The sequence below is a fragment of the Podarcis cretensis genome, assembly GCF_951804945.1.
Source record: "Podarcis cretensis genome assembly, chromosome: 4".
In the NCBI taxonomy this organism is placed as follows: domain Eukaryota; kingdom Metazoa; phylum Chordata; class Lepidosauria; order Squamata; family Lacertidae; genus Podarcis; species Podarcis cretensis.
Window position 1 is genome coordinate 53,388,696 of NC_137173.1, and position 12,854 is coordinate 53,401,549.

General features: G+C 37.0%; 1 protein-coding gene and 1 long non-coding RNA gene across 10 annotated transcripts in view; one reads left to right on the forward strand and one right to left on the reverse strand.

Annotated features, from left to right (window-relative positions):
- Positions 1–12,854, forward strand: part of LOC307213861 — a 35,405-nt gene that overhangs the window by 21,020 nt on the left and 1,531 nt on the right. For both annotated transcript variants that reach the window (XR_013837750.1, XR_013837751.1), the window contains exon 3: positions 8,094–8,226. This is a non-coding gene — a long non-coding RNA (uncharacterized lncRNA). The remainder of the gene's footprint in view (positions 1–8,093; positions 8,227–12,854) is intronic.
- Positions 1–12,854, reverse strand: part of SYNJ1 (synaptojanin 1) — a 50,673-nt gene that overhangs the window by 19,489 nt on the left and 18,330 nt on the right. For 7 of the 8 annotated variants that reach the window (XM_079971986.1, XM_079971987.1, XM_079971989.1 and 4 more), the window contains exons 10-17: positions 12,278–12,359; positions 11,653–11,805; positions 7,764–7,929; positions 6,892–6,915; positions 2,947–3,138; positions 2,762–2,846; positions 1,602–1,742; positions 577–769 (exon numbers count right to left, since the gene is read on the reverse strand). In XM_079971986.1, the coding sequence (XP_079828112.1) occupies positions 577–769; positions 1,602–1,742; positions 2,762–2,846; positions 2,947–3,138; positions 6,892–6,915; positions 7,764–7,929; positions 11,653–11,805; positions 12,278–12,359 (1,036 nt within the window). The remainder of the gene's footprint in view (positions 1–576; positions 770–1,601; positions 1,743–2,761; positions 2,847–2,946; positions 3,139–6,891; positions 6,916–7,763; positions 7,930–11,652; positions 11,806–12,277; positions 12,360–12,854) is intronic. The other variant, XM_079971984.1, reaches the window with a different exon arrangement.

Sequence of the window (12,854 nt, forward strand, 5' to 3'; positions counted from 1 at the left end):
TATTGTTATTTACGTTTTAATACCCCCTAAGAACTCATCATAATACCATCAGTTCTCCTTAGTATAAACCTTTGAGACAAGCAGGCTCAAAGAGAGTGACATGCAGTATAGTCCTGTTACACAGTGCCTTTTATAAGGGGAGCATTAATAAGAATGTTCATTCTTTAAACTCTAGTAAAGTTATTATGTGATGACTCAGACTGACTCATCAAGTTGTAAGGATGAGTGCAATCATGGGCTGCAAACACACTACACACAAAAATGAGTTAGAAATTTATCAAATTCATGTGAAGAGTTTATACTATTGACTTGCATCTGGAAATTTAAAATGTTATCTCTATCATAACGCTGTCACCATAAAGATGAAGTATATTGTGCTAACGTCATAAAAATGATGAATCTTGACTGTTGATCTCACAGAGGTAACAACATAGAGGTAAAACATAATAGAAAGAAATTAAATACAACTATGGAAAAGAAGTGGCTAGAGGTACATATTGGCAGTATGTTTTTAGGTATAGGGTCCCTTCCAACTCTACAATTCTATCTAAAATGAGAGACTGAATTATTCCTTACCATTGGGAAGCTCAGCTTTCGACATATTTCCATGAAATCCTCATTTCTCTCTTTGACTTGTGACTGTCCTGCAGCAAAGTGACTGCATACAAAGCAAAGGCTGGAAGTATGAAACAGCATTCGAATTGCTACTGCACCTTTATTACCAGTAGCTCCTCCCATGCCAGTCTTTACAGTATCAACGGCAACATCCCTAAGAATGAAATGTAAAATAAGTTCATTTGAGTTTTCAAAATCTTGGCAAGAGCTTCTACCAGCTTCAATTATATTTAAAACAATTTAATTTTTTAAGATTAAATTATGCTGCTTTGCCTGCATGTGCCTATGTTTCTTATTTGTGGCAGCTGGAAGAAAGCAAATTATTACTCATTTTTCAGAAGTTCTCCTGCCAAATCTCTTATGCATAATTCTTATTTTTCAGACAGGAATTTGGTGAACTGGCATGGAAACAAATGAGCAGAATTCAAAAGTCGTGCAATGTACTATCAAGGGATACTGGCACTGAAGCCTTCTGCCAATTTACCATGGCAATCTGGCAAGTTTAGACTTCTGCAACTACAAAGATTAACCAGGTTCCTACTTCAGCTTCAAACCCATATGCTTCAATTAATTCCTGCCAGGATCTTTTGCAATGGAACCAGAATAGCAAAGGGCATGTCTCTATCTGTAACACCAACCATTGTTTATTAGGGTTTTCAGATTATAGTCAAACAAGACAGTGCTTCTCCTGCCACTAGCAAATGACTTCTGTTATTTTAAAAGCAGATATTAAACATGAACAAATCCATTCTCAAAGAAACATTTGCTTTTGACTATTATTAATTACTACTACTACTACTACTAATGTCTATACCGCTTTATATTTAAAGAAAATATAGTTTCTTACGTTCCTAAGTCAGACGGTTGGTCCATCTAGCCTAGTACTGTCTGAAGTGACTGGCAGCAGTTCTACAAGGTTTTAGGTTAACATCACTTGTTTCACTTTAAATGACCTGAACTATGTTTCAGCATGTCAATTTACTGACCTGATAAATGGTGCATGTTGAGGTCTGATGAATACAAAAAGGCAAACACCCACCAACTGTTCTGAAGCCAGCAGAACATATTTGCAGTCTCTGGAGATGGTCTTTTGCAATTCAGCAGCCCATAATTTTTGATTTGTTGTACTGCCAGTGTGGGAAAAAGAGAAGTTTTTACAGCATGCAAGTGCTCACAAACTTTGCCAAAGAGAACAAAGAGACTGCTCTTGTGTGTGTGCTACAATGAATACCAGATAACGTTAAAACAAAAAAAATAAAATAAAAACTATATAGCAAGGGCAACTTGCAAGAACATTTTATCCAAATTGGAAATGAAACTGAGATTCAGCAGAGGGGAAGACTTAAAGAATTTTTATTTATTTTTAAATGCTGTTCTCATTTCCTGCTGAGCAATAGAAGGAACAGGAACACACATGGAAACCTCCTACACGCAAGCTAGAATCAAACTGTAACACCAATTCCTTGGATAGCTCAGTTGGTAGAGCATGAGATTCAGTTGGTAGAGCAGGGTGGTGGGTTCGAGCCCCACACTGGACAACAGATTCCTGCATTGGAGGGAACAGGATTAGATGACCCACACGGTCCCTTCTAACTCTATGATTCTAAATCTATCAGAGTACAAGCTTTGCACTGGAAAATGCTCACTCATGCCTCTGCAGCCTTATAGTACAGTAGGAATAAATATATAGCTGCCTTTTAAAAATACTTTAAAAAAGGAGGGCTGCTTAGTTGAAGTCTGGTTCACAAAATAACCTTTTCTCATTTGACTTACTACTTTGGAGCCAGCACAAACCAATGTAGGGCTGCAGTTCATAAGAAAGCATTCATAATGCTACGTTCAACATTGCTTTTCTTAATAGTTTTGTGTCTCTCCCCCTCCCCAGGCCTCATCTCCACTTGCTATACTGCAAACTGTTCTGTGATGTTATTGGCAGTTTAAAAACTAGCTTGTGATATGTGGCATATGGGCTTCCAGTAGCAAAAAAGATTAAAGCCTTGCTAGACGCCCAGACAAATCCTGTGTTCAAGCTTTGATGATTAGGTTTTGAAGTGTTTAGTACTGCAGTAAACTTTCACATCAATTTTGGAAGTTTGACAAAATCTGATTAATTTGCTTCTGTGGTTTCCATAACAGTGACACTTACCTTGCACTCACAATGTTTCCTGCATTTAGCTCTACCATTTCCTCAAATCCTATAGCAAAGATGTCAATCGGCTTACTCCGTCGATCTGAATTAACATATGAGGTTTAGGTAATTACTTCAGAAGGACAAAAATCAGAATGGCTAAAAATCCAACCCAAATTGATTAACATGGTAAGGACTCTCACCTTGGAATTCACTGATGCCAGCTACCTTTGGTGCATCTAAAAGCCAGTCAGTGAGAGTCTGGTTTCTAAAGGCAATGCTTCGAAACTGCTTTCCGCCATTGACGTTCCATGTTCCAACACAAATGCGAATTTTTTTGGGCTTTGAATACTTATAAAAATTCTCACACATGCTCTTCAGTATTTTTGCTGATGCTACAAAAAGAATATTAAGATTGATTTGCTTACACAGAAGTCAGCAAGTGACAGATAAGATTGTAAGCTTTACATTTTAAAAAGTTACTGATCAGGATAGCAATTTATTGAAAAGACATGCACTGCTCAGTTGGCATAGTTCCATTTGTTTTTAAATGATAGTTCTCCTGATTATCCAATATTAAGTTTTGTGTATTTTGTGTGTATATATATATATTGTATTTTTTGCTGTAAATTGTTCTGCGATCTTCAGATGAAGGGCAGTATCTAAATTTAATAAATAATATGTTCTTCAAAACATTTAAAATTGGAATCCTTTTTATATTTCAGTTAGTTCTGTATAACAATAATCAATTCCCAACATGCTTTGCTCCATGTCTGAATTATTCTTTGAATAGATGGGATCAAATGGAGTAAATTTATTTTAACAGTAAGTTTTCAAATTAAGTTATCCATTGTATGTAATTAAACAGCCTATTAATCCAACTGTAATTATTTTAGGTTAAAATTGCTTGCACATGTACTGTGCTTCAAACATGCACTTCATCATTTATCAAAGCAATGTTATTAGGACAGTTCTCCTCCCACTTTCTTGAGGTGCAAATTGTGCCTTAACTTGTTTTTGAACTCTTAAGGGTTTACTTCAAGTATATATTGTATGAACCAAGTCTTCTAACAAACTGTAGAACACTGATGAGGAAACAGGTGGCAACAGGGCTCTTTTAGCTTAAAAATGATCAAACAGCTACTCTCTCTAGATTAATCCATTCAAGTTACATTGGTAGAAACTACTATTGGTTGAATCCAGAGGAATGCATGCATAGCTAGGCTGGTAAAATATGGCTTTCCTTTCCCCTCCTCATCCCAATAGTCTTTCCAACCCCCTGCGAAGGTGCTCCCAAGAGTGCTTGCTAAATGGGAAGGAGTTTTCATGCGTGGATGGTGCCTCTGCCTGATATTCAGATATTCTGCCCCCTTTCCCCTCATTCCCCTTCACCGCAACCCACACAATTCAGCAGACTCCCTCTAGGAGTGACAGCTTCCTAGTCCCTTGCGCAGGCATTTCTCTGGATCAAACCCCAAATGTTTTCTCCATCTGCAGCCCATAAACCAGAATAAAGCCAAACTTCATAAATCAAGAAGCCAAAGCAAATCAGGAAAAAACACCAATAGAAGAAGCATGAACACCAGCTAGGTAGTTAACTCTGAATGCAGTAAGCAGGATCTTTGGGTTTTCTACTATGTCTATAAGTTTATCCCTTCTCTAATATAGAAAAGCACATCAAGTCATTTCAGTGCTTTAATATCAACAAGAATGTTCATAGAAATAAAGCTAGCATATAGGCAAAGAGGATATTGTGAATAAGTTCTTACACTGAACTGCTTCTCAGAGAGACTTCAGCTATTAAAATTTGACAATGTTTTAGGGATAAGGCAGTATTTTTAATATAGCATGTAAAACTACCATGGTGTATTTTACTAAACATAAGTTAACAGAATATGCAATAACCAGATCCCTTTTAAGGCATTTGAAAATTTTGCAATTATGTTTCTTTAAAAAACAGCACACAACTTTCTGTTGTTCATGCCCTTTGGCTGTACAATATAGTTATTCTATTAGTAAGATGAATATGCATAAGTGTATTTCAGTCAATTGGGCATAGTTTATTCTATTTGAAATACATTTGCCCAAGGGAAATTCCACCCCTACAATTTTTTCTTTAAAATGCTGCCTTGGTCAACAGCACTCAAGTTATAATGGGAAAATATGGCATTTCAAATATTATGCCAACGTGTTCAATTTTAAGATTTACTAGTGATCTTGTGGCCCTATGAGAAAGCTAGAAAGACCAACCATATGCCTGAGTGCAATAGCTCAAGGAATCTTTTGAATACTGGCAACTCCATTTTTTCATGGGTTAAAAACACACCACAGAAGTTACTTTTCAAAAATTCATACCCACAATAATGTATTGAAAAAGGAAAGCCGCGGAAAAGGAAACCACACGGCCGAAAAACAACAAGCTCGAAAAACCAGGACGAGCAAAACCGCAGCTGAAATGAAGAGAAAAGGGGCGTTCTCGGGCCTCACCGTCCTTAAATGACCCCGCTAGCTCCACCCCTGCAGCCAGCCGATTGGCTGGCCCGGGTGTGACGCGGCCCGAGGATTCCCCAGATCGCGCAGGCGTGGATGTTAGTGGGCGTGAGCCTGCAACCCCCCCTTTGATGTCGGGAGTGGCTTTATTTCATCAAATCTATATACCACTGATTGCAAGAAAAAAACTCAAAGCGGTTTACAAAATAAATAAAGCAATAAAATTATCAATGGAAATTTAAAACCAGTTACTCAAAACAGATATTCAAAGCCAGCCTATGGTTTGTTAAGTATCTGTGTAATACTGAGAGTAAGTTTTTCAATCCATAACCGATTATGGTCTAACCTGCAGGTGATGTGGCACTCCAGATGATGTTGAGACTCCAACTCCCATCAGATCAAGCTGGAATTGCCAGTGGTTAGGGCTGATGGGATTTTTAGTCCAACAATATCTAGAACATCACAGGTTAGCCCCCCCCCCCCCATTACATTAGATCATGGTGCCTGGTGGTCTAAAAATACTGTAATGTAAAGAAGCAAACTTCTAGACATCAATCTGTGCTCCCTTCACTCCTCTCAAGGGGGTGCAGGGAATAATGTGCCCAAGGCATCTGCAGAGCATGCCTCTCATCTTTATTAATTTCAGACATGCTGGCAGGGAAGATGTATGGGGAAGGACCATAGTTTTATGATAGGCATATGCTTTGCATGCAAAAGGTCCCTGGTTCAATCCCCAGCATCTCCAGTTAGGAATGGTGTCCTGCCTCACACCCTCAGATGAACTTTTAGCTCAGGAAACCCCAAAAGTTTTTTTCAAAAGAATTCTGAACACAACTTCTGCATCAGTATGGGAGGTAGGTTACAAAGCTAAAAAGGCACCTTGGCAGAAACTAGAATACATGGCTAGGCAGAAAGCAAAGACATCCCAATGCCACTTCCACTCTATTTTTAAAGGAGTGGGACCTGTCACTCATACAGTTCCCATCCCTGGCCAACATTTCTACTGTTCATGCCTGTGCCGACAAACCACACCTGGTCAAGTGTGTCCTTCACCCACCTCCCACACCCTCCAATCAGAATCTTTGGATCTGTGTTGGAAAGTAACATACAAAGGAACATGCAAGGGACTTGTCTTCACTTGCAAGCAACCATTTCTCAATGTCTTGCAACCCAATATTTCAAAGCTATTTTCTGAGTTGCGAAAGGTCCCCAGTTCAAGCCTCAGCATCTGCATGTAGAGCTGGGAAATACTTCTGTCCAAATATCTAAGATGCCACTGCCAATCAGTAAAGACAATACCACCCAATGATTTAACTCAGGTGGAATCTGCACCCATGTTTAGGGGGTAGGCATACCCCTGCGTCCCCCCCAGAAAAAAAAGCACTGTGCAGGACCATATGAAAACAGAAGGAGGACCCTATTCTCTTTCTTCCTCCTCAGGGCTTGCAGAGAGGTCTGACCTGCCAGCAAACCATTCTATGAGTGCATAAGATGAAGAAGTGGCCTGCCACTTTTCATTTGAAGTGGCTTGTAGTGCATCTCACTGCCAACCAAATACATAAAAGAGATTCTCCGGCATGCATGTATTTCAGAATGAGGGGGGGAAAAGAGAAAATTAACATGATAACATTTCATCCCAAATGGGTGCTATACTATACCTGATTGCAATGATTGCTCTGAAACTATGGATGCATTTGGAGAAAAGAAAAGAAATTAGTTGACGTGTTATATGTTATCCAAGCAACAGTTCTAAGTTTCCAGGACACTTTAGGCACCATTTTATGTGTCAGCTTTGAACAGTTAGATCATGTTGCTGCGGAATTACACCACTCACTCTTAAACATCTAGACACTATGAAGCAGTTCCTAACTTTAGCTTCTCACGTATTATTCCATTACTTCACAATGACTTTGTAATGCCACATGCCCCTGAAAAATTTTGTTTACCGAGCTTTGCAAGTACCATTGAGACTCCCAAAACAGATTATCTAGATGCTCAAACCTTAAAGTATAAGCATTTATTGTTATACATGTTCTTAAGATATTTAACAATGAATGCATAAAGTAATGCATATTATCTAATAAATCTGATTAAGAAAGTATTCATTCCTTTATCCTACTAGATTCTTCAATAGTAGTAATCCAAAATTGTTAGTTTAAAAAGAGCAGACTATTTATAAACAGATTGCTATTAAGATGACATTAATAATAGTTTTACTTGAACACAGAATGTATCAGGATGGATCCAAAAACTGCAAGAAGAAAGAAAATGGATGCTAGTGATGGCCCACAAGTGCTAGCAGAATAAATTGTGCAGTGATGGAACAAGGAGGCTCTAAAGCAGTTCTCACCCTTCTGCAAGAGCCTGCACAAAGGGAAGAAAGTCTGCATTTAGCTGCAGTTTTCTTACACAATACAGCAGCACAAGGTGTAAAACAACTCTGCAAGTGCAGAAGGGCAGCTTTGGATCCAACCACAGCTTTGTTAGAACTAATTGTTGCCATATAAATTAAGAACCTAGAAACACATACCACGTAAACTGCCGGTGGTTAAGAGAGCCCGTGCTTTGTCTGCTAAATCACTATTTAGGGTATTTCCCAACAACAAAACATCAATAGCTTCCTGCTTTGAGCTATCAAAAAAATTATTTTGAATTGTTCTGGTCACTGAACGTGCACCATCCTTCAGCTTTCCAGCCTGTTAGGGAGAATATGTATAAATATTTTATCAAGTTACTTACAGAACACTGGCAAATAGCATACAGTTTTAAGCTGTAATCTACTAATAACAAGCTGGTATTAAACCAATTTCATTTCTGTTTATGCTGCAGTATAATTTTTTTTTTTTTTTTTTTTTTGCAGGATGAGAATATAAACACAACCCAAGGAATTTTGCAGAGAATGGGAGGCGGACAGAAGTCACACAGAGCAGCCATGCAATACTTTGCCTTTACCTAAAATAGTGAGGTGTGTACAAGCATTGGACACACACAAGGTATGTATATATTGCATGCAAATATATTTTATAAATGTGCTTTAAAAATATCCAGTCCTTTTAAATGCTACATTTTTACAGGAATTGTCACTTCTGCTATGGAATGAGTAACAATCAAAGCACATATTGAGTGGCAATATACAGAGCTTTATTGACACATGAATGTGTATGGAAATACTATACACAAATCAATATGCTATGATAATATGTATATTATATGCATGTGTACTGGTACATATCCATATGCACAAAATAAAAATATACCAGCTGAATAAATTGAAATTGCATTTCTATCTACCCAATCAGTACGTTTTAGAAATCAGGCTAGCTATGCTGTATGCTCAAAAATCTACTTTTGGCTGCTGTCTATTTTGCTGCTGATTTATATGTTACAAGTGCTGCATGTATATTTTGAAGCTGAAGACTTCCAGCTCATGAGGACTGCTGCCTGCCATGAAGGGGATTTGGGCTTGGGTTTTTCAAACAGTCCGTCATGCCAAAGGACTTTTGCCACTGAAAGGAAAATTCAAAACCAGTTTGTGATATGGCATGGGGATATGTTCAATGGCAAATACTCTACTGAGCATGACAAGCCCTTAATCCTGCTTGAACTAGTTCTTTAGTTCACAGGCAGTATTTTTAAAGAAAACCCACACATATAATAACCAATTAACTCTATTTAAAAATGGCATTAGGTTCAGTATAGGAGAATATAGTCATTAAAACCAAATCTTTAGCATTTTGTACCTTCAATAAGTTGGGTCGCGATACATATTTAAACACTTACAATGTTCAACATTTAGCAGTATTCGGGAATTACACTCACCAATTACATATCAGGTAAATAATTGAAATGAACCAAAAGGAAAGCAAAAGAAAAGTTAGTTAAGATGTTAAATAGTAACATAGCACTTAAAATTTGAAATAATCACTGTTAAGCACACATTTCAAGTTAGTTGTAGTTTGAAAAGGTGAATACAATTAAGATTAAACTGCAGAGGTTTCACCCAGTTGAATCACTGCATGCACATAACAACTTCTGTGTGTGCAGTGGAACTTCCCTTCCCACTCTTACTCTTGCACCGCTCCCAAATCTGCTCTGGATAGTTGGGGGGGGGGACCAAAACAATTCTGGGAAGTGCATGGAGAGGAGAGGGAAGGGAAGCTCTGCTGCACTTGCAGATTCAGTCTATGGACACAATGAGTTAGTTGGATACAACCCATAAGAAACTACCATTCCCACATGCAAAGTACTAACAGACAAAAACCGGCAATGAAAATATTGTAAAACCTGCTGTTTAACACTTGTGCCTGGGAAAGATACAATTCTTCAAGGCCACAAGCAAAATACATAGAAAACCATAGCTAAGGGTCATGAGTGTCAAAAAGATAAACATGAGAGAGGATTGGATGACTTATGGAGACATTGTAATTAAAGAAGGGGGGAAATGGAAATTGAAGCCATATGAACAAGTCAAAAAATATGTATATGATTGGTTGCACTACTTCCAAACAAATGAAATGTTTAAAAAGGATTGCAAAGAGAGGAAATATATTGAAGGAGAGTCTAGATTTCAGAAAGAGATAATAAATAATGATTATAAGGTATTGTCAAAAATGTATAAAATGCTATTGGAATGGCAAACAAAGGACGAAGAAGTTAAATCGGTTATGATACATTGGGCCAGGGATTTTGGTTATAATATACAGTTAGCAGATTGGGAGAAGGTATGGAAGGAATATATGAAATTCACTGCATGCATGACGATAAAGGAAAATATTATAAAAATGGTATACAGATGGTATATCACTCCCGTTAAATTAGCAAAAATGTATAAGACATGTAACAAATGTTGGAAATGTAAGGAAAGGGAAGGGACATTTTATCATATGTGGTGGGAGTGTAAGAAAGTAAAAGGCTTCTGGGAAATGATATATAATGAGTTGAAAAAGATGTTTAAATATACGTTTGTGAAGAAACCAGAAGCCTTTCTGTTAGGAATCACAGGAAGTGAAATTAAGAGAAGTGATTATAAACTTTTTCAATATGCAGTGACTGCGGCAAGAATTTTAATGGCTCAAAAATGGAAACAAGAAGAATTACCAACATTGGAAGAATGGAGACGGAAACTGATGGATTTTGCTGAATTAGACAAACTGACAGGAAAAATTAGATACCAGAAAGATCACAAGTTCACACAGGACTGGAGAAAGTTTACGATTTATCTGGAAAATATTTGTGATGAACAGACAACGCTAGTTGGATTTAAAGAGGCTTTGTGAGGAGAAAGGGGTATTGTAAGAGGGATAAGAGCTGTAAAGATTAATTAACTGGCAATACAATTATAAAGGAAATGTGAAATAAATTTAAAATTATGAGGATTGTGGAGGGAGCGGGGGGAAGTCCAAAAGAATTTTGTATTATAGTGGATATGAATGTGTTATTTAAATTTGTAAAAGAAAATTTTCCTAAAAAATTAATAAAAACAAAAAACAAAAAAACCATAGCTAAGAATACTGTATCAAATTCTGTTGTGTGATATAACACACAACCTAGGACTGAGTGATATCTAGTTTACAACATTGTGATATGTCACCAGCTAAATATCACAATATATTGATATAAGGATGGAACTATGTGGAAGCGAACAGTAGGGCTTGGTGATATTTGGTTTTCAATCTTGTGATATATCACCAGTTAAACATGGTGAGATAGCAATATATCACGATGTCTGAAATAAGAATGGAGCTGGCTTCACGGTTTTTCCCACATCGTGATCTTAGCATAGCACACGTGCACACACACATCATGATTCATAATGCATTGCCAGGTAAAAAATTATGGAACTGATATCACAATACAGACTTCAAACCGGTTTTGGATGATATATCGATATATCATCCAGCCCTAATACACACGCTACCCAACTAAAGGCAACTTGCATGGAACTCTAGGTTTGAGTATTGGCAACTACCAGCTACTGGTGCCTGTGTCAGCATCACTATTGCTTTTTGTATCAGCAGAAGATTTTTTGGCATTTGAACTTGAATGAAATAACTCTAAAAAAATAATATCAGGACTAATAAGTTACTGTGGGGTGCAAGGTAATAGCTTCATCTACAAAACCTAGGAATAAACCTTGATTTTTGGCTCAGACATTTTAGATGAACTTTGGATAAATGAGTAAAGTTAAATAAAGTACTTCAGGGAATGAAGTGAGTGAAGTTTTTAGTTGAAACATGCAGATTCAAGACTAGTAGATAAAAACAGAGCCCGCTTCAACATTCAGTAGAAAACAGTGAGAAATAATGGAAAACCCATACCCAGACACTTAAGAGATTGGAAAATAACAGTTGTATACAAGAACACTATTTTGCCCTTGAGAATTACAATATTCAAATTTTACTACTAAAAACATTACTTACCTTCGCTTTTCCTTCAAGAGCTCCAGTTCCAGCATATATTTTACTGACTGAGTCACCATTAACAGACCACATGGAACGAAAAACTTCCTGGAATCGAGTAACCAATTGAGGTTTTTCAGCTAAACCTAAAACTTCTAGTTGTTTTGACAGCATCTGCAAAAATGTGGAAGGCAAAACCAAAGGTAAATACAAATCTGTATTAAACCATTATATTTTTGAAAGCTTTCAATTGGTTTAGTTTTCCCTTTTTTCTGGTTAAGAAACTATAGATTATACAGTTTAAATTGATATAAAGCTATCAGTGGACAAGGCACTTTACAAAATAATATAAGAAATACGGTAATTATGATTGTATCCAACACTGCTGTTCTGCTTGTGCAACCAACTTCCTCTTGTGCAATAAAAATTCCCCTACTCTTGCCAGCAGCCCCTTGTACTCTCAAAATCTGTTGCAGAGGGTTGGGGGACCTTCTGAAGCAGATTTTGAGGACATGCAGGAAGAGAAGAGGAAGAAGAAGTCCCATAGTGTGAGAGTAACACAGGTCAAGCAACACCTGAACAGTATGTGAACTTTTCAAATGTCAACTTAAAACACTTCTAAAATATAATACCTTTATATTCTTACCTCTAAGCCAACAAATGCCTGCACAGAATTTGTTCTATCCAGACAATCCAAGCAGTTTGTTCTTATAGTACCACTTTGAGTTCTGTGCCAAGTATACAACAAACACACAATTTTAAAATTGCACACAACACACAAAACTTTAAACAAAACTTTAACCAAGGTACTAAACAGAAGTATGATCATTAGCCAAATACCTATCAACACAAGCTTTACCCACTATTTTACCCACTAGGTTTTTGGAGTTAAAAAAATAAAAAAGCCATGCCATAGCACATTCAGATGTATTCGTTTATTTTAATAAATGAATAATTTTGAATAATGTTCTACTTTTTTTAAAAGGAATGGTATTTTGAAAAAACAACAATGATTAAATGACTTCATAAGAACTCAACTTAAAGGCCAAAAAACGCACTGTCAGATTTCACTCCACGTCCCCCACTGCAATCAATGCATTTTAGAAACAGTACAGTGCCAAAAGACTCTAATTTCCACTACCCCCTTTTAACTGGCTCTATGGAATTTCTAAATAAATAAAAAATAATTCTGGCTTGGTAGTAAAAAATGTAGCTTTTGCTTT